Source organism: Syngnathus typhle, linkage group LG4, assembly GCF_033458585.1.
Source record: "Syngnathus typhle isolate RoL2023-S1 ecotype Sweden linkage group LG4, RoL_Styp_1.0, whole genome shotgun sequence".
Lineage (NCBI taxonomy): Eukaryota > Metazoa > Chordata > Actinopteri > Syngnathiformes > Syngnathidae > Syngnathus > Syngnathus typhle.
In genome coordinates, this window is record NC_083741.1 from 10,146,142 (window position 1) to 10,172,736 (window position 26,595).

Below are 26,595 nucleotides of genomic sequence, written 5' to 3' on the forward strand. Positions count from 1 at the left end.
CAAAGTAAACACTTTATTGCATAAATTAGGTTGACTCAGGGGCAACTATACGAGCAGATAGTGAGGGGAAAAAAAAAAGTTAAATGAGGGTAAAGGAAAGTGTATAGTTGAATAATAACAGCAGCTTTCTTAATGTAGATGTTGCACCTTGTCTGGGAAAGAAATAATAAAGCCAAAAATAGACAGTTTCTTAAGTATCTTAAATAGAACTTGTGCTTTTGTTTGAACAGCAAAACCTATAACTCTTCTGTAAATTACTCTAAACCAAACAGACAAATAGACCCAACCCAAATCCACATTTAAATGAACTTGGAAAAAAAAAAAAATCATGGGAGTGTACAGCTTTTTGTCCATTTCTATTTTTAAACAACAGTAGAGCAAATTTTACTCGAATCTGCACAAGCATTAGTTGAAAGGCACAGTCACATAGAGTTCTCTTCCGAAATGACTGAAGTCCATAAAATGCTTGAAATATTTTGCACAAAAATATATACATTTAAGTATTCTCTACTATGCAACTTTGGTATAACCAAAACAAAGAATTTGAGCTACTGTGCTAATGGTGACATTTAAAATGAGTTCACTCGAAGGAAATACGAACAAAAATACAAACAAGCACGAGCGTTCATAGAAAGAAAAAACAACCTCTTATTAGATTTAACTGTTTGGTGTTGCTAACAACAACAAAGAAAACTATCGACTAAGGTAAAGCACCAATACGAAAGGAAACCAACTGACTTAACATCAATTTAACCATCTCACCCACGTTAATTGAATCATTGTTAATATGACTAGCGTCTCTATTTACTGTCAACAACCAATAAAGTAATCTTTTGTTTTTTTTAACATTCTGTCTCCTGTACAACTAGCCACCCCTTTCATTTAGTTACAATCAAAAACAACTGCCAAGACTGGAAGCTACGACGTGTTGATATCCTCGGATCAAGTTGGATAAATTTGACGGTGTCCGTTAATGAGTGAAGTAGGGGCATTTTGCGGAACATAATCTGATGTCTGAAGGTCAAAATAGGTCAGAAAATCTATTACAAAAAAAGTTAAATAAGAAAAAAACCTGCTGCCTACTCCTGCAAGTTTTCCAAGTATGGCACGTTGAAAATGACATACACACATGAATAAATATTACATGATGCTAACTGTGATGTATTAGAAAAAAAATTAATAAAAGCGAGTTTTATCTCACTCCTGAAAAACTGTAAACAAACCAGATTTGTTGGAGTAATATGACAAGTCAATTTGTGTATTTCAGTCAAAATTGTATTGATAAATTCAATCATGCTTATTGTGCGTCTCACCGTTTAAAAGTCATCACATCATTAGCAAACATCAATGTCTCGGTAAACCCAACAAATGTGAGTTATCACATCATCACTGTATTGTGATATTATTTTAGGCAAAATAGCACATTAATATTCTATTCTCCTGCCATTTCCATCCTAATTGTGCATTAATAAACTTTATTCTGACATGGACTTTTTACCTAAAACAACATTTTTAGCTGCACTGTCTCCTGATTACTGTTATAAGGAATATATTTAGTTCAATTTCCCATAAAAAAAAAAAAAAAATCCACCTTTGTGTCTTAAGAGTCCCTGTTGAAAGAAGAGAGGCGCTTCACTGGCTAGTGGATAACCGTGCTTCGACTGTGAATATTATGCAAGGTCAATAGTAACATCATTCAGAAAGTCTTTATGTTTTGCTGGCTCATACCAGACTGTGTGCCGTCGCTCCAGCACATTCCATGATTGAATGGTTACACCCTTAACATTGCTGGGTTAAAGGGTAAAAAATTGGACAGAAGCTTTTCAGAACATTTTGCACAAAAAGACCAATTTGTTTGGTAAAATAACCCCTGGGTCATTCCAATTTTATACCAGGAATTTTAAGAGTGCAGGTTTCTTGGCAAGACTCAGCCTTTCAGTTTGGCCACACAATTAAAAAAAGCTGAAATGTTTGATGTATGAACTGAGCAAATCTTAACCAATTTGAAATCATGCTAAAATAGGCTTGATTGCCAGATATTGCCCACCATGATCATTGACCGTTTGTATCCGTTTAGCTAGTAGTGCAAATGCTACAGTGTGTTCATTTACCTTATCTTCCATCAGCACTTCACAAAATTGGGTGATGGAAAAAAAATAATAAAAAATCTAGAAGCTCTTTTCTAAAATAGATAAATTGTTAAATAGATACATCTCTCCATGTATGCGGATTGTAGTTAAAAATAAAAAGGGTTTCAAACTTTTAAACAAACATGGGAGCCTCGCAACCCCTTTTTTTGATGTTGACCTCTAACCTTTGCATCTATAGCAGCATTCTGGTTAATTAGGGTGCCACCATTTCAGTGAAAAGCAGTGGAAATCAAGGGCAAGTTATTCGTATTGTCGTTTGTGTGTGGTAGTGTAATGCATACTATGTGATAACTTATTTTTGGGCAATTTCCTCTTCCAAACATGTCTTAATGTAGTTTTCAACATATATCTACAACAGTGGTTCTTAACCTTGCTGGAGGTACCGAACCCCACCAGGGAAAAAAAAATTATAATTATAATTCAAGACATTAATGTACTGGTGCAGAAAATGAGCCGTGCACGAACATCACCTTTTTTCAAAGAATAAAATCAAGTAATGCATGAACTCACAACAAATTACATACCTGTACATCAGTGTGACTTCCGTTGTTGCCTTAGCGAGACCATATGCGTCATCACGAATTTACACGATAAACCAGGTGCGTTCGGGCCTCCGTAGTGCAGAACCCCTGAGACCGACTCACCCCTAGAGTTTGATCGAACCCAGGTTAAGAACCACTGATCTAGAATGAAATTCTAAAAATACCACTGATCTAGAATGAAATTTGGAAAATGGCACAAATGGACCCACCATTTCAAGTTATTTCAAATCAGTTTCTGAAGACAAAAAAATGCATTTCAAGTTATTTCAAATCAGTTTCTGAAGACAAAAAGAATGCATGTTAAGTCTGTCCATAACCCGAGCTCCCCCCAAAAAGGCGTGCTACAAACGGTGCAGCGGAGAGCACAACACCCGTAACAGAGCGCACGCATCTTAATGTTGAAAGCTGCAGCTACTTATACATCCTTGAGATTTAAAAAAAATAAAATAAAAACACTCGACACTTCAACGCCTACAGAGTGACGCACATCACAAGCTTACTCACATTCACATTCAGTCAAGCCTCGATTCACACGTTAGATTTTCGAATCTATCTAGTTGTGCTTAGCGCGATTGCCTTTCAAGTAGCCTTTCCAGCGCTTCGCCACATCCTTGAAGAGCGGAGAATTATCTATTGATGCCAGCAGCTGGAGCTGGTTAATGTGCGTGGTATGGTAGTCCCAGCGAGCCAAGTTGGGCGCAGTGCCCAAAATGATGTGACGCAGGTCATAGATGCTCCCCGACCCGGTGTCATAGAGCGGCAGCATGACCTTCAGCGACTCCATGCCGCGATTGAACAGCTGCCTGGCCTCCTTGCCCAGCGTTTCACCGGCTGTCTCGCTCAAATCGTACAGTCCCAGCAGGGAGTAGATGAAGCCGTTGAGGACAAAGTTACTCGGTGAGGTGGGATACTCTTCGTACCAGTCATATTTGTTCATGAATACAGCCTTGACCCCGTGCTGCGCCGACGGCACCTTATAAAGTCCGACTGCCTTCAGCGCAGCGTTGAGGTAAGTGCGGTCCTTGGTGACGAGGTAGGCCCTCACAAGGGTGGACATGGCCTGGCCTTGGGCCATTGCCGAGTACCAGCCAGGGTCAAGAGGCCGGAAGCCGTCACCCAACTTACGTGTGATCATGATGGGCCAGCCGCCACGTTCGTCCTGGTTCCGCTTTAGCCAGTCGCTGGCGGCAAAGAAGGCGGCCATGTGGGCAGTCGTGGAGACAGTGACGTTGTCAACGAATCCCCGTCCTTGCAAAAGTAATCGAACAACTCGCTTGGGCATGATCTAAAGGACAAACAATGATGGTTAAAAGGTTATGTTCAACACAAAGAAAAAAATGGGCAGGTTCAGCACTGTGTTACATCACCTTCCTCTCAATAAGCATTTGGGAAATGGGAACAAAATTGTTGGAAGCTTTATCGGTGGAATTGTACGTAATAAACTGTAGATCAAATGCAAATGCATTTCCTAGTAATCACAACTGTAGCCTTGTATAACTAAGATCAAGTCAGAACAATCAGCTCACCAACCTTAGTGGCTTTGACAGCCTTGGTGTTAGACAAGCCAACGCCTTTCCTAAAATCTGTAAGGAGGTCACGCATCAGGGTGATCCACGTGGTTCGGGGCCCTATGCCGTAGGTGATTTCACGATCTTTGAAGGCGATGAGTTGCGTATTGGTAACGTAGTGGATGGTGAAGGGCGAGCCTTTCTCTGTAGTCTCGAGGATCACAGACAAGCTGCCGTTGGAGGTGAACTTGATGTCCAAGCTGAGGATGAAGTCTTTGGTGTTATCTATAAGGAGTGATACTGCCTCTGACTCTGTGGAGAGAGAGAGAGAGAGAGAGAGAGGTTCATTAGACTGAATTTCAACAATTCTGGAGTGAGCCAATAGGCCATCAGACTATTTTAAACTGACTCTCTGTGTAAAGAGCAAGATAGAAAAAAAAAATCAACTCTCACCTCATTACAATGTAAAAACATAATTTTCACTGTTACTGTATATCTTCAACCAACAGTGTCAAGCTATTTCAGGATGCACATGACAGATGTGTTATAGCATGCTGCTCATAATTTAAAGTAAAAGAAGGGAAGGAAGAACTGAGGTGAATCCTAGGCAAAGTACAACACCAAGTGGTAATGCAGTTTTGTCAGTGAAGTATTCAGCTTGCTGTCAGTCTGCCACAACACCTCTTTCTCTGAATTAAGTCTTTTGAAGCTCAGCATAATTATTTCAGTAGGTTTTGTGAATTCACTTCAATCCCCTGAAGTGCCAGCAAATCTCAGAATAATCCTTTCTTTCACCATATTACCTCTTACTCTGCGTAGCCAAAAGAGTTCAAAATGGAATCAAGACCCTTTAAAAGTTGGTGAGAGGTGAAAGGGGGTTAGGGATTCAAAAATGAGGATAAGTAATGGAATGCTGGCTTATAAGGGAATGACTGAATGCGGTCGGACAGCAAAAGGAGAGAAAATGAGCCAAGAGAGAAGGCAGTTGTCAAGCGGAAAGATTATTTGTCACATAGTAGCATACTCCGAGATGGTAGGACGAAGACCGCAGACACAAAGACAGTCGTCAGGAGGAGAAATGAAGGAGAGAGAGACAGTCTGGCAGGGGCCTCTGGATGACTACAGCTCTTTAATGCACTCATAAATCCATTACTTAAGGGAATGCAGAGAGTAAGTGGATTTGTACTCTGGCCCTGTGATTACTCTGCCATCGATAAAGGATAGGTAAAGAATATAGACGAGATTCCACCTTTTCTGTGTGTCCCTTCAATGTGGCTGTTCAAAGGAGGTGACAGGGATGGCATGTTGTTAAACTACCCACTTTAAATTCAGTTGCAAGTATGCAGAGGCTCTCGCTGACAGCGGTCAATGTACACTTTATTCATGCATGACTGTGCTCGAGACAGATGTATTGTCAAGCGACTCAAAGGCGATGGCTACATTATCAAAAGATGACAGCAGTTAAAGCCCTTTTCACACTGCACTCGCTCATTACGAAGAAGTCGTGTGGCAATGCAAAATGACAGGTACCAGGAATTAAAAAGGGAGATTGTGCAGCTGGTTAGACCACACCTCGACAAGACGTATCGTTCACGGTTGAAAGAAGAAAAAAAAAGGACTTCACAGTTTTCTCACTGGAGGCGTGTGTCTGACATCATGGCACCGGCACTCTCAAATAGAATATTTTCCTATTCTGCCGCTGGTGGCAGACCTCTCACTGTGCCGCACCGCCCAGCAATGCTCCATTTCGTGGTCCCCGCCCCTCACCACACACACAATGAATGGCTGAGTCATACTAAATGCGGTGTAAAAAGAGCTTAACTCATACAAGGACGTCTCAAGACCAAGCTTCCCAGACAACAGGGTGTGAGGTAATTGCGTTGAAATAATTTGTTGTGTTAAAGGCACTTGGTGTGAACATGTTATTAACATTACAGCCCGAACATTGCATCAAAAATGAAAATTCTAGGCCGAAACCAGAAAACAATGTGGAAACTAAGGACAAAAACTGCACTTTGCCAAATCTGTGGAGGTGTGAGGAGCTTTCTGGATGCACACATATATGGCTGCTGGAGAGACAGGGTGGAGGAACTTTCCCAGATGCCGTCAGTCAGGTTTGGGGGCAGGCGCCACATACCGGTGTTGCAGCACTAGTTGCACCTTGGTCAGCCTTTGCAGCGTGATGCACTGCTACGTCTAGATCAGTGGTTCTTAACCTGGGTTCGACCGAACCCTAAGGGTTCGGTGAGTCGGTCTCAGGGGTTCGGCAGAGCCTCCACTACGGAGGTCCGAACACTGTGCATTGTGACGATGCATATCTGAACTGGTCTTGCAGAGGCAGACTAATTTGCAGGTATGTAATTTGTTGAGTTCATGCATTGTGTTGGTTTTGTTCTTTGAACAAGGTAATGATCATGCATGGCTCATTTTGTGCACCAGTAATAAATAATGATGTCTTGAATTTGAAAAAGTAATTAAAAGAAATTCACTAAAGAGGGGCTCGGTGAATGCACATATGAAACTGGTGGGGTTCGGTACCTCCTATAAGGTTAAGAACCACTGCTCTACATTGACCTTTTGTTTTTAACCCTCTTTTTTTGTAAGACTTATCTTGGCACAAGCTCCATGGTATTGCCCCAGTCTTACGACAACATCGCGGCCAGCCTGCCACTGCAGAGACCAGGGTTTCAAACTGGTTGGTACTTCACAACATCCCATTTCTGCTGTGTTGTTGACAAAAGCAGCCTGTCTAAACCTGAAAATGTACTTTTGGGCCATTTTTGGCCAAAGATTTCCGGTGAGGGAATTTTCAGTACATTCCTAAAAACGATTGAGATATTTTAGCTTACAAAGTTTCTCTAAAAAAAAATAGTGCCAGCTTTATACAGCTGCCCACACAACATCGCCACAAAAGCCGATGTTAATGCTCACATTCATCAAGGATGAGCTGGAAATATACATAATTATTTGAAAGCCCGAAATGTATTCATTCAAATACATTAGCATAATATTGTTTGCCCACTTGTTTTATTCAACCAACCGCATGGCCATGAAGCTACTCAGTAAAGGACAGCATAGGCATAAGCAGATCCCAGAGAGTAGGTTATTATCAGGAGACTCACAATTGATCCACTTATCAGAGGACTTGAGGTGGTGCTCAACACTTGTGCCCTAGATACACGAAGAACAAAAAATAAGAGGAGAAAGTAGAAGGAAGCAGAACTAGACAAAGAGAGAATCGGACATCAGTGGAAGAAAAAGACATACTTTGAAGATGGGCTTTCTGATGAGAATAGAATTCCGACCACACCATGTAAGTATGATTGCAAATTCCAATGCTTAGACAGTACAAAAAGACAGAAAAGTGGATGGAAATCAGTAAACAGTGGTGGATGAAACACTCAAATCTGCAGCGAGACAAGACAGATAAAAGGAGGATTCAGAGTGCTGCGAAAAAAACTAAAGGAGTAATGATGAAAACAGCAAGGAAAGCGCGATGATTGGGAGTTCAGCCGTAAAGCACGGTGAGGTTAGACAGGAGAGGAGGAAAAAAGTGTAGAGCCTGACAATGGCAAAGAAATTGTTGATGATGAGAGGTTGAAAGTGTGTGTGTGTGTGTGTGGGGGGGGGGGGGGTGATTACAGTGAGACAGCACCTCAGTAGAGGACAACTGGAGAGAAAAACAGCAGGCACTCAACACAATCATGACAGCTAACGCGCTAAGCTTAGGGTGGAACATTTCCAGTTTTGATATATGGTCACATTTTCCTTTTGCTATAATCTTGAACGCTCACACTGTACATTAATAAATAACATTCACCTAAATCTCAATTTTGCGTGGACTTTGGGGTCCAGAATTTGGTAATCGTATTAACCCCGAAAGCGCGTTGTATAGAACGTTTTGTTTCGGAAAGGCATGTTTTTAGGCAGTCGAGGGGGTCCTTTGTTACGTTAATTTAGGTCAGGCACGTTGTTGGGCAGCCGAAGAGGTCCAAATCTGTTGACATTTTATTAAAAGAGAAGCAATACGCAGATGACAATATCAGGTGGATTGCGCAAGTCATTTTGATGCTATGAGAGAATGAAGCAGCCACTTATGCTACTACTGTGTCCGGCCACACTCTCTGACTTGTGACTGTGAGATGAGATGCTTCCGCAAACGTCCCCCTTTCTGAACCAAAAACAATCCTGTCTGGACTCTGGTTTATAAAACTTTCAAGCCTCTCAAGTTACTTTGGCACAAATCATTGCATAATGCCTACTATTTGCTTGTGTAACATTATTTTTAGGAATTGTCATAATGGAGAGGATCCACTGCCAACCAACGCAGTCTGCTGGTACTGTATTGTGTGACACTCTATGAGTGAGTCACACCACACATACGAATCATACTGTCCTGCGGGTGGAACTCATATGGAACTACCTACAGTTAAGCGATAAACGCTTTTTCCCAAGGCCATGGGGACTCATAGAATGCGTACATACCTGGGGTACTGAACTGGCGAACTGAGGTGGCTCGACTCTTGTCCTGGACACGGCTGAAACTGCAGCCCTTAGGCACACTCCATGTTGCCACGCTGGCTCGGCTATCTCTCTCTTCGGCTGTATCATACACCACCAGGTGGGGTGGACGCTCTGTTAGGTTTTTGCTGTAATGACTCAAGCCATACTGGGCAACCTGGATGGGATAGAAGTAGCCCTGAGGACCCCACTGGGTAGACAGAGGCACACCTTCAGAAGAGAAAGAAATGTTCTGTTATGCCACCCACCAGGAAGAAGACAATATTTCACGCCCCAGAGTCTATAAATAGTATCATATGTCTATAAAATTGTAATAAGTACACGACTACAAAACATTGTATCCTAATTACCATGTTCCCTGGGGTCACCAGCATCGCCCCACACTCGCTATTGCGAAGGACTGAGCTATTTCACAAGTTCTTCAGTCACCCAAAAACAAGGAGCGTGACAATGTTGTACCTATACAATAACTGTCCACAGAGAGTGCGCTGGCTGGCTGGAAACAGCTCTGTTACTGTCACTCTTAAACGCTGATACTAAAATCCAGACACTTTGTGCAAAATTAAGCGACTGTGGTTCCATTCAGCAATTGTACGCTCAGATTATTGCCGCTTAGAGATGTTTAAAGATTACGAAAACATCTAATTTTGTTGCTACACTGACAAGCTGAAAATCATGGAACCAAATTGGGGCAAGCCTTAGGCTGCAATTTAATGAATGAACAACTGATGTCATGCAGTATAGTATAGATCTTAAGTGTATGTATCAATATATCTCTGCAAAAAGCCTTACCTTCCACTCCACTGATGCATTTCACTCGATCACGGACCTCCACATTGTAGCCTTCAAAAGACATAAAGACTCCATTTGGGTGATATGGCTCCCGTTGGGCATAAACCTTTGAGTAACTTTGTTGAAACTCAAAGCGCTCATAGCCATCATACTGCACCACTTTGCCAGACACCTCAAAGTATTTTTCCATCCAACTGAAGGGCATATAGACATCGCCACCCTCGCGGCGGCATTTGATTGTGGAGTCATCATTGATCTGGCAGTCAATTTCCTCATACTTGATGCCACCGACAACAGGTGGAGGTTCTGGAGGTTGTGGAGGGTGTTGTTGGCTGCTTTCCTTGGGACTTGGTCCCCCAAATGCGGGTCGAGGCAAAAAACGTAGGGAGGTGTTACTAGTGCAGCGATTCCACAGCAACACAGAGATGAGTGTGAAAAGAGCGCAGATAACAATAAGGGTCTTATAGTTGACTCGAGCTGCCAGGCAACGCATGGTCGCAACTTCCCTAAAAGAACAAAAACATTGGAGTCAATAAAACTGGATATAAATGTAAATCGGTTCACACGCCAAATGTTTAGGTTGTGTTGGCTGTTGTGTGCCTTATGTCTCCTTACATATGAAGTAGTCATAGTGTCTGCCAAAATACATTAAACTGAATCCTTCTCAATTGAGATCAATGATCAGTATGTTAGAAAGGACACTCATATGGTCTGTTGAGAATAATCATTTTGCATATAGTTTTCATGTACTGTATATCTTCACTCATGTAGCAGGTTCTCAAATGACTTTGGCACTCATGAAGAACTGGTTTCCTTTGCACTCACCCCACCCAAGCTTAATTACCTCTAGAGTATGGAAGACTGAATTCCTTCGCACTCACCACACCCTCAATTAAGAAATCACACAAAAAGAATCTGTCTGCCATAATAAAAAGATCTCTTAAATGCAACAAAATTCAAAGGATCCATCGGAAGGAATTCAAGAAGAGATGAAAAATGAACTTAACTGACAATCAGTCGGCAAAGAGTTAAAAAGCCATTTCTAAAGCTTAAGGAGCAAACCATGAGAGCCATTCTCCGCAAATTGAAAAAACAAAAAATGATGGTGAGGCAAGGAGTGGCCGGCCAACAAAAATTACACAAAGATCATAGCGGCTCAAAACATGACTCTGGTACCTTCCTGCTGACACTGTAGCCGAGTTGGCACTTGGCGGCCATTCATTATTCCGCCCATCTTGATCATCCAGGGTTGCGTGCAAGGCACTCATCAGTGAACCACCTCAAGGACTACCTTTGGCATTACTGGTTAGAAAATCCTCCACTGACCGAAAACATGTTAAGAACCTTTGATGCAAAGCTCTACGAAGGTGATGGAGGTTCACATTGAAACTGCAACTTTGGGAGGCTATTTTGACATCCTGAAAAATAATTCAAGCAAAGCTACTATCAAATATGAAGTCCGGCGGTTAAATTGGAACTTGTTTTTGATTGAAAAAGGTTTTGATTTCTGTAAATAGAACGTCCTGATCCTGTAAAATCAGTAAATGGCCTTTTTTCAATTTTTTGCAATTACCATTGTGGAGTTTAAGAACATTGAAATTATTCTCTAACAGTCACTGACTTTGAAATTATACTGAATGCCAATGGCATTGACTCACATTGTAATCAGTTTGCATAATGATAATTTGGAACGTAACGGAATGGTAAGGTAACTGCAATTCTAGGAGACAATACGAAATAATATTTCCTCCGGAATGTGTATTACAGGGCAGTGAAGCCAAGCAGCACTTGAGCTCCTCTTGGAGATGACTATCCATGCTTGACCCCGTGCTGACACCATTTACATTGCATTTACATATTGTCCCACACACTCGACCTTTCTTAAGTCGACACCATCTATATAAATCAAGAGCATTAACTTTATGGCTCACTCTTGTAATACATTTTGAACATTCAGTAAATGATATTTCTTGTGCAGCAGCTTGACTGGGAATGATATTAGGTCAATAATTATCGCTGTTCCGGATTGAATACATTCACGTCAACACGTCTTCAATTAGGTCTTCTAATGTATTATAACAGCATGGCTGTGTTTTAAATCCTTCGAAGAGTTGCAAGGAGAAATAACAAAAACTACAGTAAACTAAATGGAGCCACACAATTGTCATTTTATAATGCAGAGACAAGCGGGATGTCACACTCCACCCACCACCACAAAGTCAAATGGCACCCTGTGAGAAATGCTATACACCACATTACATTATCAATGTGCAGGAAACTACTTGAGGAAGCATGAAAGCAAAGGAATGAAGCCATGCAGAAATGTTAAGACATGTTTTAGAATCCTTGTCCTTAGGGCAACTCAACCACTGAGGTGAAGCGTGCGTTGGAGTTGGAGCTAGTTATTGAGCAACATTTCAGTGAACTGCTGCGTTAAAAAAATAAATGGTAGAGGCCAAGGTGGTAAAAGGGTCATCTCCCAACCCAAAGGTTACGGGTTTGATCCTGAGCCGTTGTGACAATGTCAAAGTGTCCTTGAGCAAGATACTCATGACCCGCGAGTAGCTCTTCAGAATGGGACAATAATGTATTGGCCATCCACTGCATGCTGATAATTGCACAATATAAACCAGAACAATAAGGCGTGATTTATACTGCATAGTTCAAATGACATAAAATGCAAAAGAAATTATCTAATTGGGTAACTTCTGTTTTGACCAATCAAAGCAAGGGAAATCCTAATCAGGAAGTTAAAAAAGAAATTTCTTTTCCAGCTAGAAATGCACAAAGCACTTCTGCGAGAACAGAATTAAATGCGGCATCCAGGCATTCGCGTCTGTACAACCTGTGTTAGCTCATGCATTTAAGTATCAACTATAGAAACACTGTATGTGTGTGTGTGTGTGTGTGTGTGTGTGTGTGTGTGTGTGTGCGTGTGTGCGTGTGTGCGTGTGTATATATATATACGTAGACAACATAATTTATTCAAAGAAATAATACCTAATTTCAAGAAAGTCCTTATACAGTGTCAAAACATGCAGAGGCCACATCATGTACTATGAATGTGCATGAAAACAATTAATAATCTTGTCTTCAACTCCTCCAAAAACAACTGCAGTATTTTATTTGGAATTAATAAAGATAGTACCATACATCTATGATTGAACTCCCTTTACTAATGTTTACAGGTTTTGCCATTGTATTGTTTTGAAATTCATTGTCGCAATAAAAAAAAAAACTCGTCAACATTAGTTAAGTACATCACATCCATTGACAGACGTCTCATCATTATCTTACAAAAACGCGACATCTGCAAATAAGCAAACAGTTTGATAACTGCATGAAATCCGTGCACTACGGAAAGGGACGAAATCAGGACGATTACTGTGAGAAGAGATTGAAACCGAACAGTTATGTGGCCATCCTGACTGGGAATAAACAAGGGTACCTAAGAAGTTCACACAGTTGCTGGCATGGATCAGAAACTAACAAGTGAGTCTCCTAGTTGAGTTGCCTCACAACAACAAAGACGCTGATTACACACTGTGCACATAGCGAGCACATTCCCAGAACCAATGAACCAGTTTATATTAAGCAGACATGTTGTTAGCATATAAGCTTAGCAAAGGCTGGTTTCATATCCCTGGGAGGACATGGAGCTTTGAAGTTACTGCATTCTTTTTCTAGTTCCGTTGTCGAGAGCCTATGTGATCGATGCTGTTGTAGAGACGAAACGGCAAAGTGATCTCAAGGAAAAATATTTTTCAAGAGAGGACAATTGCTGATGTTTGTTTTTTTGTGTGTGTCTTTTTTAAGAGCTCGTTAAATACAAGTGTAATCCAGCTAGCTGTATATGAGTGGGTAAAAAAACGAAGCCAAAAAAGACGTGATCGCGACCTTACCTGCAGCATCAATGATGATCAATGTTGCGGAGGTGAATCTTATTTGGCCACGCGGACAGAAGTTGTTTTCGCCTGTAGTTTAGATTAAATATACCGATTCAGATTTGATAGAATCAACCAGGGAGGGCAGACATAACGCACCACCTCCTAAGCATAACGGCGACTGACGAAGACTCACCAAAGCGTCAGTCTGCTTGGAGCTGCAAGGCTTTCTGATATCGCGAGATTAAACGACAACTACACGAACCAATCAGAAAGGCACATTTCTTTGGCAATTTAACACGTAAACGGAATGCGTTTAATTTAAAAAAAGTTTTTTTCTGAGCGTTTTGCGGGTCTTTTTGTTTGACATATAATTTTAATAATATTTCAAGTGATTGTTTTTTTTTTCGAAATTATTTGTTTCTGTCATTTTAAAATGTACGTAATTCTGAAAAAAAGAAAAATAATGAAAAATAGGAAAAAAAAGATTCTAAAAACAGTGAGGAAATCGTCAATAAACCAGAAAATATATATATATATTTTAAAACATAATAAAAATATTCTTAAACAGAGTGAAAAATGTATGAACAAAGACAGAAGAAAATCAGAAAAAGGGGAAATAACAACAGAAAACAATATTTTGAAAAGCTGAATTATTCCCCCAAAAAACAGGAAAAAATATGTCAAAAACAGAAAACCGTTTGAAAAACAAAACAATTCCATAAAACAAAAAAGATATTTTAAAATGGTTTACCATATTTTAATCATTTGAAACCGATATGCAAGATCATATTGAGTACCTGCTATTATGCTATTAATCACACACACACACACGCACGCACACACACACGCACACACACATGCACACACACAACTATTTGATTCAATGTCCTGTGTCATTTACAGTTCAGCTGGTATACGTTCGCTTCCAATATGTCACCATCGAGTAGAGGCTTCCACAGAGGATTTCTCAGATGTCCCATGATTTCCCCCATGGAACCTCCTCAATGCTCCATCCTTGTACCTTAGAGTGCATTTAAAACTGCTGCTCCTTAATATGGTGGTGCAAGAACAACTTTGCAAAGAATTTTACAATTCAGGACACGTTGGGAAATACATCCGTTGCAACTACCCTGCTTTGCTTGCACCGATTGAAAACTCAGGGCTGCTCAAATATACTGTTTAGTTATTCAAAGTTTACAAAAAAAAATGGGCCGGAGCATGCTTCTCAGTGCTCAAATTGGTAACATGGTGTATACAGTGCGTCAGGCAACAAAGATGGAAACAGTTCAAGCACAAATTGCTGTGCAACGCGGTCTGCGTTGGGAAATTAATGGGAGTGGGTTGCTCTCAGCCTCGCTGAACTCAACACTCAGAGTGGTGTTGGGCAATCAGCGTGAATTTCTGAATGCAGCCTAAGAGACTTAAAATGAGCCCTAAGAGTCATGTTTTTTTCCATCCTCTTCTGATTAGTTCAGCTAAATCATAGGTGTCAAACTCAAGGCCCGGGGGCCAGATACGGCCCGGCACATTATTTTATGTAGCCTGCGAAGACAAATTTTGCATCAACTTTGTGTCATTACTTAAATTACAAATAGCCTTCACTTAAAAAAAATATTTTAGATACTGCTTGCAATTTGTATTACCATTCGTCTTTTTAAAATATTTGAGCATTTTTTACAAGTCTCTGATTTCAAAACTAGTTATTCATCAGTTTGTTTTGTAGTCTATACTGTAATAGAAGACGTTGACAATCATAACGGCCCTACGAGGGAAACTATGACTACGATGCGGCCTGTGACAAAAATGAGTTTGACACCCCTGACTTATAGTATATGTTTGTGGATCAAAAATTGGGAATTTACCCAATTATAACAAAAGAGGTTTCAACCCACAACCAGTGAAAAACGCTGCTATGAAAATAATAATTTTTTGGGAGGAAACAAATAAGCCATCATTGGTGTTGGTTGACCTATATTTACAATGTCCAGTTTTGGATGAAAAGTGTGTCTTGAACATGTATTTTTGTGTTCAACATTGTCGTCTTTTATAAAATTAAGATTTGGTGCGCATATTTAGCAGGACCAATCAAAAGGGTAATCATGGCTGATGATTTAGCTCAGGGGTGTCAAACTTTTTTTTGGGCGGGCCGCATTGTAGTCATAGCTTCTTTCGGAGGGCCATTATGACTGTCAACCCAAATAAATGTATGAGCACCTCATATTATATACAGTAAAAGCTACAGAACAAACTGACAAATAACTCGTTTTCAAATAAGACGAGTACAGAAATGGTCAAATATTAAAAAAGAAAAAGATGTAATTAAAAGTGAAGACAATTTGCAATTCTAGTAATGACACACGAATTTGATGCACAATTTGTCTTCACGGGCCACATAAAATGATGTGGCGAGCCGTATCTGGCCCCCGGGCCTTGAGTTTGTCACCTGTGCCGTACAGGATGGCCCACCCGCTTAATTTTCCATTCCTTAGAGTGTCAGAATATTTGTATTTGCACTGTAGAGATAAAGTTAAATCACTAGTCAGATCGCATCAAGTCATGTTCCGATAACCTGTACAGTATTATAAGATGCTCTATCACACATTTTGATTCAACACTTGTTAAATTGATTTTTGTGCTTTGCGGTTGCCGAGTGAACATGTTCAGCGTGAAAGCTGTTTGTAATATATTAGGGATCTTGTGCAAGCAGCTACATTACAGAGCTATCATTTGTGTTGGCTTTTTAACTTACAATCCACCTTTGTATAAAAGAGGTAGTAGCAAATTTGAGGCTGAGTACCTTGTTTTGGTCCTATTTGCAAGCAAGCAAAAGGATACCAATTTATGTCTGATTTAGGATATCCTTATTGACTCAGTGAGCCTAACTTGCTTTCGTTTACATAAAAAGCACTGATCTCTGCTGGCAAACCTAAACATTAAATCGTAAGATATGAACGATTATTCCTTTGGGCAATTTACCAGGATTACAAGTTGTTAACCGATTCATCCTACTGTTACCTCAAGCTTAATACAATACAGTCAATACAACTGTGATGCAACTATGGCCCATAATTAAGGATCCATTCATTTCCCTTGCAAGAATTTGGAAGGAGTTCAATGGCAGGAGAGCTGAGGTCACAGGTACAATGTATACGCCTATATTTGTCGAATATATTTGACACTGCAAACCTCTTCATGCAACGTTTCTTACAGAGTGACATTGGAGACTTCATTTGGGGCAGTTTCACACCAGATCACACTGAGAGTTTTCTTCCCTCCCTATATGTATTTGATATATTTCCGCCCTCTGAAATTGTTTATAGAATGAGTTGTTCAACCAGCAAACTGGTCCATTTAATTTCCCGAGTGTTTGTCTGTTCCTGTTCCTGCTGACATTCTCTCCAAGGGCACAGTGCTATCTGCCACTGTCGAAACAGGAACATTCTGTTGGGACGCGAATAGCATAAGAATTTATTATTTAGTGGCCCTGAGAGGACAATGAAGACCTCTATAAATTGAGTCATGACTAGCACAAGGGGTCACGGAAATCTAGAAAGTACAAACAAAGAGCCGACTGCGAAAGAGTCTGTTTTTGTATGAAGCCTTACAAATTAGGTAGTTTCTTTCATATAAGACACGATAGCAGCAAATCATCAACCGTTTAGCAATCATTGTTTAAGATGACGATGGGTAAGTTAAAACAAAAAATATTTTGAAAAGAGGAAACAAGCTATGCAAATGTAAAACCATTTTTACTCTCCAAAAGAAAAGAAAAAATAATAGATAGGTAAAACTAAATAATTGAGAGAAACAATTATTTAAGACACATCACTGAACTATGGGCAACGTAAACACATAAATGATAGATTACCAACTTTATGACAGAAAAAGTACAATATTTTGTATTTATATATTATTTACTTAAATGTTTTATTATATTTAAAAACTAATAATCATATAGGAATACATTTTTCAAGTAACCCTCCCAATCATGTTTAGGTCATCGGCAGCCAAGCCATAATTTTATTCTGCAATACGCACTGCTGGGATTTGAGCCCAAGATTGTCACGGACCGAGAGTGGAAGATGGAGCAGGGCGACCACGTGCTGCTTGGACCAAGGTTTATTGCAACAAACTCAAAAAGACAAGGCAAACTGACGTGACTAGCCAACAGACTAACAAGACTAACGGACTAAATGGTGACACAAAAGACAGGAACAAAAACCAACCGTGACCGTGAGACAGGCATTGTCCACGTGTTAATCACACAATGCTCCGACAGGGAGTGACACTCAAACAGAACTTAAATACAACATAGGTAACGAGAGGCAGGTGCGTGTGATCACTCCAAACAAGGGCACACAGGAAGGGAGGGGCGAGCACACGGACACAGAAACGATGACACATAACCAAAACAGGGGACGAGGCATGACAGAACCCCCCCCACAAGGGACGGCTCCCGACGTCCCAAAAGTCCAATCCCCCACGACGGCACGCGGGGGGGCGGGTGGGCAGAGAGCCGCACTTGGGCGGCGACTAGGGGCAGATAGCCGCACTCGGGAGGCGGCGACTAGGGGTAGGAAGCCGCACTCGGGCGGCGGCGACTAGGGGCAGAGAGCCGCACTCGGGCGGCGGCGACTAGGGGCAGAGAGCCGCACTCGGGCGGCGGCGACTAGGGGCAGAGAACTGCACTCAGCGGAGGTCAGGGGCCCAGGGCCACACTCGCGGCACACACTGGGGGCCTGACGCGCAATCGGCAGGAACTTGGGGAACAGAACTGCACTCAGCGGAGGTCAGGGGCCCAGGGCCACACTCGCGGCACACACTGGGGGCCTGACGCGCAATCGGCAGGAACTTGGGGAACAGAACTGCACTCAGCGGAGGTCAGGGGCCCAGGGCCACACTCGCGGCACACACTGGGGGCCTGACGCGCAATCGGCAGGAACTTGGGGAACAGAACTGCACTCAGCGGAGGTCAGGGGCCCAGGGCCACACTCGCGGCACACACTGGGGGCCTGACGCGCAATCGGCAGGAACTTGGGGAACATGAACCGCACTCGGGCGGTGACTTTGGGGACATGAACCGCACTCGGGCGGCGACTTTGGGGACACGAAACGCACTCGGGCGGAGACTTTGGGGACACGAACCGCACTCGGGCGGCGACTTTGGGGACACGAACCGCACTCGGGCGGCGACTTTGGGGACACGAACCGCACTCGGGCGGCGACTTGGGGGACACGAACCGCACTCGGGCGGCGACTTGGGGGACACGAACCGCACTCGGGCGGCGACTTGGGGGACACGAACCGCACTCGGGCGGCGACTTGGGGGACACGAACCGCACTCGGGCGGCGACTTGGGGGACATGAACCGCACTCGGGCGGCGACTTGGGGGACATGAACCGCACTCGGGCGGCGACTTGGGGGGCATGAACCGCACTCGGGCGGCGACTTGGGGGACCTGAACCGCACTCGGGCGGCGACTTGGGGGACCTGAACCGCACTCGGGCGGCGACTTGGGGGACCTGAACCGCACTCTGGCGGCGACTTGGGGGACATGAACCGCACTCGGGCGGCGACTTGGGGGACATGAACCGCACTCTGGCGGCGACTTGGGGGACATGAACCGCACTCTGGCGGCGACTTGGGGGACATGAACCGCACTCTGGCGGCGACTTGGGGGACATGAACCGCACTCTGGCGGCGACTTGGGGGACATGAACCGCACTCTGGCGGCGACTTGGGGGACATGAACCGCACTCGGCGGAAACTTGAAAAGTCAGAGCCGCAATTGGTGGCAGTTTGAAGTCCGGACCGCAATCAGTGGCAATTGGAAGGCGGTGCTGTGCAAGAGTCAGCCCGCGCTGCAGCAGTGGGGTGGGGGCCATGGACGATCGTGGGTCCGTCGCAGCTGGCTTGAATCTGGCCACGGCCGTAGGTCCTGCAACGCCACCGAAGACCGACTGGATGACGGCCGCTGGATCCGCGCCGCCTGGATTTGTGGCGGCCGCAGCGTCCGCGCCGTCGGGACAGGGTCGGGGGTCAGCCGCTGGATCCACGCCGCCTGGATTTGTGGCGGCCGTAGCATCCGCGCCGACGGGACAGGGTCGGCCGCTGGATCCACGCCGCCTGGATTTGTGGCGGCCGTAGCATCCGCGCCGACGGGGCTTGGGGCTGGGGCCTTGAGGGCCTTGGGCCTTGAGGGCCTTGGGGCCTTGAGGGCGCTGAGGCCTTGAGGGCCTTGAGGGCGCTGAGGGCGCTGAGGGCCTTGAGGGCGCTGAGGGCGCTGAGGGCGCTGAGGGCGCTGAGGGCCTTGGGGCCTTGGGGGCGCTGAGGGCGCTGAGGGCGCTGAGGGCCTTGAGGGCGCTGAGGGCGCTGAGGGCCTTGGGGCCTTGGGGGCGCTGAGGGCGCTGAGGGCCTTGGGGGCGCTGAGGGCGCTGAGGGCGCTGAGGGCGCTGAGGGCGCTGAGGGCGCTGAGGGCGCTGAGGGCCTTGGGGCCTTGGGGGCGCTGAGGGCGCTGAGGGCGCTGAGGGCGCTGAGGGCCTTGGGGGCGCTGAGGGCCTTGGGGCCTTGGGGGCGCTGAGGGCCTTGGGGCCTTGGGGGCCTTGGGGGCGCTGAGGGCGCTGAGGGCCTTGGGGGCGCTGAGGGCCTTGGGGGCGCTGAGGGCCTTGGGGCCTTGAGGGGCTTGGGGGCGCTGAGGGCCTTGGGGGCGCTGAGGGCCTTGGGGGCTTGAGGGCGCTGAGGGCCTTGAGGGCCTTGGGGGCGCTGAGGGCCTTGAGGGCCTTGGGGGCGCTGAGGGCCTTGAGGGCCTTGGGGGCGCTGAGGGCCTTGAGGGCCTTGGGGGCGCTGAGGGCCTTGAGGGCCTTGAGGGCCTTGGGGGCGCTGAGGGCCTTGAGGGCCTTGAGGGCCTTGAGGGCCTTGGGGCCTTGAGGGCCTTGAGGGCCTTGAGGGCGCTGAGGGCCTTGAGGGCGCTGAGGGCGCTGAGGGCGCTGAGGGCCTTGAGGGCGCTGAGGGCGCTGAGGGCCTTGAGGGCCTTGAGGGCCTTGAGGCCTTGAGGGCCTTGAGGGCGCTGAGGGCCTTGAGGGCCTTGAGGGCCTTGGGGGCGCTGAGGGCCTTGAGGGCCTTGGGGGCGCTGAGGGCCTTGAGGGCCTTGGGGGCGCTGAGGGCCTTGAGGGCCTTGGGGGCGCTGAGGGCCTTGAGGGCCTTGGGGGCGCTGAGGGCCTTGAGGGCCTTGGGGGCGCTGAGGGCCTTGAGGGCGCTGAGGGCGCTGAGGGCGCTGAGGGCCTTGAGGGCGCTGAGGGCGCTGAGGGCGCTGAGGGCGCTGAGGGCGCTGAGGGCGCTGAGGGCGCTGAGGGCGCTGAGGGCGCTGAGGGCGCTGAGGGCGCTGGGGGCGCTGGGGGCGCTGGGGGCGCTGAGGGCGCTGGGGGCGCTGGGGGCGCTGGGGGCGCTGGGGGCGCTGGGGGCGCTGGGGGCGCTGGGGGCGCTGAGGGCGCTGAGGGCGCTGAGGGCGCTGAGGGCGCTGAGGGCGCTGAGGGCGCTGAGGGCGCTGAGGGCGCTGAGGGCGCTGAGGCCCTTGAGGCCCTTGAGGCCCTTGAGGCCCTTGAGGCCCTTGAGGCCCTTGAGGCCCTTGAGGGCCTTGAGGGCCTTGAGGGCCTTGAGGGCCTTGAGGGCCTTGAGGGCCTTGAGGGCCTTGAGGGCCTTGAGGGCCTTGAGGGCCTTGAGGGCCTTGAGGGCCTTGAGGGCCTTGAGGGCCTTGAGGGGCGCTGAGGGCGCTGAGGGCGCTGAGGGCCTTGGGGGCGCTGAGGGCGCTGAGGGCGCTGAGGGCGCTGGGGGCGCTGGGGGCGCTGGGGGCGCTGGGGGCGCTGGGGGCGCTGGGGGCGCTGGGGGCGCTGAGGGCGCTGGGGGCGCTGGGGGCGCTGGGGGCGCTGGGGGCCTTGGGGGCCTTGGGGGCCTTGGGGGCCTTGGGGGCGCTGAGGGCGCTGGGGGCGCTGGGGGCCTTGGGGGCCTTGAGGGCCTTGAGGGCCTTGAGGGCCTTGAGGGCCTTGAGGGCCTTGAGGGCCGCTGAGGGCCTTGAGGGGCGCTGAGGGCGCTGAGGGCGCTGAGGGGCGCTGAGGGCGCTGAGGGCCTTGGGGGCGCTGAGGGCGCTGAGGGCGCTGGGGGCGCTGGGGGCGCTGGGGGCGCTGGGGGCCTTGGGGGCCTTGGGGGCCTTGGGGGCGCTGAGGGCGCTGAGGGCGCTGGGGGCGCTGGGGGCGCTGGGGGCCTTGGGGGCCTTGGGGGCCTTGGGGGCCTTGGGGGCCTTGGGGGCCTTGGGGGCCTTGGGGGCCTTGGGGGCCTTGGGGGCCTTGGGGGCCTTGGGGGCCTTGGGGGCCTTGGGGGCCTCGGGGGCTTCGGGGGCCTCGGGGGCCTCGGGGGCCTTGGGGGCCTCGGGGGCCTTGGGGGCCTTGGGGGCGCTGGGGGCGCTGGGGGCGCTGGGGGGCCTTGAGGGCCTTGAGGGCCTTGAGGGCGCTGGGGGCGCTGGGGGCGCTGGGGGGCCTTGAGGGCGCTGGGGGCGCTGGGGGCGCTGGGGGGCCTTGAGGGCCTTGAGGGCGCTGGGGGCGCTGGGGGGGCTGGGGGGCCTTGAGGGCGCTGGGGGCGCTGGGGGGCCTTGAGGGCGCTGGGGGCGCTGGGGGGGCTTGGGGGCCTTGAGGGCCTTGAGGACGCTGGGGGCGCTGGGGGGGCTGGGGGGCCTTGAGGGCCTTGTGGGCGCTGGGGGCGCTGGGGGGGCTGGGGGGGCTGGGGGGGCTGGGGGGGCTGGGGGGGCTGGGGGGGCTGGGGGGCCTTGGGGGCCTTGGGGGCCTTGGGGGCCTTGAGGGCCTTGAGGGCCTTGAGGGCGCTGGGGGCGCTGGGGGGCCTTGAGGGCCTTGAGGGCGCTGGGGGCGCTGGGGGGGCTGGGGGGCCTTGAGGGCCTTGAGGGCGCTGGGGGCGCTGGGGGGGCTGGGGGGCCTTGAGGGCCTTGAGGGCGCTGAGGGCGCTGAGGGCGCTGAGGGCGCTGAGGGGCGCTGAGGGCGCTGAGGGCGCTGGGGGCGCTGGGGGCGCTGGGGGCGCTGGGGGCGCTGGGGGCGCTGGGGGCGCTGGGGGCGCTGGGGGCGCTGGGGGCGCTGGGGGCGCTGGGGGCGCTGGGGGCCTTGGGGGCCTTGGGGGCCTTGGGGGCCTTGGGGGCCTTGGGGGCCTTGGGGGCGCTGAGGGCGCTGGGGGCGCTGGGGGCGCTGGGGGCGCTGGGGGCCTTGAGGGCCTTGAGGGCCTTGAGGGCCTTGAGGGGCGCTGAGGGGCGCTGAGGGGCGCTGAGGGGCGCTGAGGGCCTTGGGGGCGCTGAGGGCGCTGGGGGCGCTGGGGGCGCTGGGGGCGCTGGGGGCGCTGGGGGCGCTGGGGGCGCTGGGGGCGCTGGGGGCGCTGGGGGCCTTGGGGGCCTTGGGGGCGCTGAGGGCGCTGAGGGCGCTGGGGGCGCTGGGGGCGCTGGGGGCCTTGGGGGCCTTGGGGGCCTTGGGGGCCTTGGGGGCCTTGGGGGCCTTGGGGGCCTTGGGGGCCTTGGGGGCCTTGGGGGCCTTGGGGGCCTTGGGGGCCTTGGGGGCCTTGGGGGCCTTGGGGGCGCTGGGGGCGCTGGGGGGCCTTGAGGGCCTTGAGGGCCTTGAGGGCCTTGAGGGCGCTGGGGGCGCTGGGGGCGCTGGGGGGCCTTGAGGGCGCTGGGGGCGCTGGGGGCGCTGGGGGGCCTTGAGGGCCTTGAGGGCGCTGGGGGCGCTGGGGGGGCTGGGGGGCCTTGAGGGCGCTGGGGGCGCTGGGGGGCCTTGAGGGCGCTGGGGGCGCTGGGGGGGCTTGGGGGCCTTGAGGGCCTTGAGGGCGCTGGGGGCGCTGGGGGGGCTGGGGGGGCCTTGAGGGCCTTGGGGGCGCTGGGGGCGCTGGGGGGGCTGGGGGGCCTTGGGGGCCTTGGGGGCCTTGGGGGCCTTGGGGGCCTTGGGGGCCTTGGGGGCCTTGGGGGCCTTGAGGGCGCTGGGGGCCTTGGGGGCCTTGGGGGCCTTGGGGGCCTTGAGGGCCTTGAGGGCCTTGAGGGCGCTGGGGGCGCTGGGGGGCCTTGAGGGCCTTGAGGGCGCTGGGGGCGCTGGGGGGGCTGGGGGGCCTTGAGGGCCTTGAGGGCGCTGGGGGCGCTGGGGGGGCTTGGGGGGCCTTGAGGGCCTTGAGGGCGCTGGGGGGGCTTGGGGGGCCTTGAGGGCCTTGAGGGCGCTGGGGGCGCTGGGGGGGCTTGAGGGGCCTTGAGGGCCTTGAGGGGGCTGGGGGCGCTGGGGGGGCTTGAGGGGCCTTGAGGGCCTTGAGGGGGCTGGGGGCGCTGGGGGGGCTTGAGGGGCCTTGAGGGCCTTGAGGGGGCTGGGGGCGCTGGGGGGGCTTGAGGGGCCTTGAGGGCCTTGAGGGGGCTGGGGGCGCTGGGGGGGCTTGAGGGGGCTTGAGGGGCCTTGAGGGGCCTTGAGGGGCCTTGAGGGCCTTGAGGGCGCTGGGGGCGCTGGGGGGGCTTGAGGGGCCTTGAGGGGCCTTGAGGGGCCTTGAGGGCCTTGAGGGCGCTGGGGGCGCTGGGGGGGCTGAGGGCGCTGGGGGGGCTGGGGGGGCTGAGGGGGCTGAGGGCGCTGGGGGGGCTGAGGGGGCTGAGGGCGCTGGGGGGGCTGAGGGGGCTGAGGGGGCTTGGGGCTTAAGGGGCTGGGGGGGCTTGGGGCTTGGGGCTTGGGGCTTGGGGCTTGGGGCTTGGGGGGCTTGGGGCTTGGGGCTTAAGGGGCTGGGGGGGCTGGGGGGGGCTGGGGGGGCTGGGGGGGGCTGGGGGGGCTGGGGGGGCTGGGGGGGGCTGGGGGGGCTGGGGGGGGCTGGGGGGGCTGGGGGGGGCTGGGGGGGCTGGGGGGGGCTGGGGGGGCTGGGGGGGGCTGGGGGGGGCTGGGGGGGGCTGGGGGGGGCTTGGGGGGGCTTGGGGGGGCTGGGGGGGGCTTGGGGGGGCTTGGGGGGGCTTGGGGGGGCTTGGGGGGGCTTGGGGGGGCTTGGGGCTTGGGGCTTGGGGGGGCTTGGGGCTCGGGGGCTTGGGGGGGCTTGGGGCTCGGGGGCTTGGGGGGGCTTGGGGCTCGGGGGCTTGGGGGGGCTTGGGGCTTAAGGCTTAAGGCTTAAGGCTTAAGGCTTAAGGCTTAAGGCTTAAGGCTTAAGGCTTAAGGCTTGGGGCTTAAGGCTTGGGGCTTAAGGCTTGGGGCTTAAGGCTTGGGGCTTAGGGCTTAGGGCTTAGGGCTTGGGGCTTGGGGCTTGGGGCTTGGGGCTTGGGGCTTGGGGCTTGGGGCTTGGGGCTTGGGGCTTGGGGCTTGGGCTTGGGCTTGGGCTTGGGCTTGGGCTTGGGCTTGGGCTTGGGCTTGGGGCTTGGGCTTGGGGCTTGGGGCTTGGGGCTTGGGGCTTGGGGCTTGGGGCTTGGGGCTTGGGGCTTGGGGCTTGGGGCTTGGGGCTTGGGGCTTGGGGCTTGGGGCTTGGGCTTGGGCTTGGGCTTGGGGCTTGGGCTTGGGGCTTGGGGTTTGGGCTTGGGGCTTGGGGCTTGGGCTTGGGCTTGGGCTTGGGTTTGGGTTTGGGCTTGGGTTTGGGCTTGGGTTTGGGCTTGGGTTTGGGCTTGGGCTTGGGTTTGGGTTTGGGTTTGGGCTTGGGTTTGGGCTTGGGCTTGGGCTTGGGCTTGGGCTTGGGCTTGGGCTTGGGCTTGGGCTTGGGCTTGGGCTTGGGCTTGGGCTTGGGCTTGGGCTTGGGCTTGGGCTTGGGCTTGGGCTTGGGCTTGGGGCTTGGGCTTGGGCTTGGGGCTTGGGGCTTGGGGCTTGGGGCTTGGGGCTTGGGCTTGGGCTTGGGCTTGGGCTTGGGCTTGGCTTGGCTGTGGCTCGGCTGTGGCTCGGCTGTGGCTTGGCTCGGCTGTGGCTTGGCTTGGCTCGGCTGTGGCTTGGCTCGGCTGTGGCTTGGCTCGGCTCGGCTGTGGCTCGGCTCGGCTGTGGCTTGGCTCGGCTGTGGCTTGGCTTGGCTTGGCTCGGCTGTGGCTTGGCTCGGCTGTGGCTTGGCTCGGCTGTGGCTTCGCTCGGCGGTGGCTTCGCTCGGCGGTGGCTTGGGCTGTGGCTTGGGCTGTGGCTTGAGCTGTGGCTTGGGCTGTGGCTTGGGCTGTGGCTTGGGCTGTGGCTTGGGCTGTGGCTTGGGCTGTGGCTTGGGCTGTGGCTTGGGCTGTGGCTGTGGCTTTGGCAACGGAAGCTGGTGGTGGAGGGGGTCCAAGCGCTGGTCGCTGTGTTGGTCGGAGCATTCTGTCACGGACCGAGAGTGGAAGATGGAGCAGGGCGACCACGTGCTGCTTGGACCAAGGTTTATTGCAACAAACTCAAAAAGACAAGGCAAACTGACGTGACTAGCCAACAGACTAACAAGACTAACGGACTAAATGGTGACACAAAAGACAGGAACAAAAACCAACCGTGACCGTGAGACAGGCATTGTCCACGTGTTACTCACACAATGCTCCGACAGGGAGTGACACTCAAACAGAACTTAAATACAACATAGGTAACGAGAGGCAGGTGCGTGTGATCACTCCAAACAAGGGCACACAGGAAGGGAGGGGCGAGCACACGGACACAGAAACGATGACACATAACCAAAACAGGGGACGAGGCATGACAAAGATCTCCTTATTATTAAAGAGGTGCTTTGACAAAATAAGACAGAGTGCTCAGGACAACGTTTACCTCAACTCACTCAAATCATCAAATCATGGCACACCATTACAAACAAGCAGCTTCCATCTTGTCTCTCCCCTAACCATCGAAATAATTACTCACCTAAAAAATCAACCAAACAATCCTGTAACACAAAACAATTGCAGACTGAACTTGATCCATTTGGTCAACAGATTCTCAGATTCTTATTATTATTATATTTGAAGAGGATGATTAAGACGGTTAGTAATGTTGTTGAATATAGTCAACAGGTTTTCAGTTGGTTGGTCTGAATTTACCACACTTACCACAACACTGCAAACAGAGAAGAAAAAAAGATACACAAGTGATTGCAATGGGTTTTGCAAACAACTCTAAACTGAGTTGATTAAATTATGCATCATTTAATCCAGTGGGCAAAGCTTGTTTTAGGGGTCTTGTGAAGCTCAAATAGACTACTCTATGTAGGTCT

At 50.5% G+C, this 26,595-nt stretch overlaps 2 protein-coding genes across 2 annotated transcripts in view; both read right to left on the reverse strand.

Annotated features, from left to right (window-relative positions):
* glceb (glucuronic acid epimerase b) lies at positions 1-13,602 on the reverse strand. The gene is made up of 5 exons (XM_061276270.1): positions 13,416-13,602; positions 9,514-10,019; positions 8,686-8,931; positions 4,223-4,512; positions 1-3,977 (listed from the first exon to the last, which is right to left on the reverse strand). The coding sequence occupies exons 2-5, from the start codon at positions 10,004-10,006 to the stop codon at positions 3,246-3,248; spliced, it is 1,761 nt and encodes a 586-aa protein (XP_061132254.1). The 5' UTR covers positions 10,007-10,019; positions 13,416-13,602; the 3' UTR covers positions 1-3,245.
* The window catches only part of LOC133152775 (proline-rich proteoglycan 2-like), a 16,732-nt gene continuing 1,844 nt past the window's right edge, over positions 11,708-26,595 (reverse strand). The window contains exons 2-6 of the mRNA XM_061276672.1: positions 26,432-26,438; positions 23,966-24,147; positions 23,410-23,474; positions 22,688-22,899; positions 11,708-11,744 (exon numbers count right to left, since the gene is read on the reverse strand). Coding sequence (XP_061132656.1) covers positions 11,708-11,744; positions 22,688-22,899; positions 23,410-23,474; positions 23,966-24,147; positions 26,432-26,438 — 503 coding nt within the window. The remainder of the gene's footprint in view (positions 11,745-22,687; positions 22,900-23,409; positions 23,475-23,965; positions 24,148-26,431; positions 26,439-26,595) is intronic.

Coding starts and splice junctions, on each gene's coding strand:
- glceb (XM_061276270.1), bottom strand. CDS start 10,006: ATGCGTTGCCTGGCAGCTCGAGTCAACTATAAGACCCTTATTGTTATC. Junction 8,932..9,513: donor ATGCATCAGTGGAGTGGAAG/GTAAGGCTTTTT, acceptor TCTCTTCTGAAG/GTGTGCCTCTGTCTACCCAG. Junction 4,513..8,685: donor TCGCCAGTTCAGTACCCCAG/GTATGTACGCAT, acceptor CTCTCTCCACAG/AGTCAGAGGCAGTATCACTC.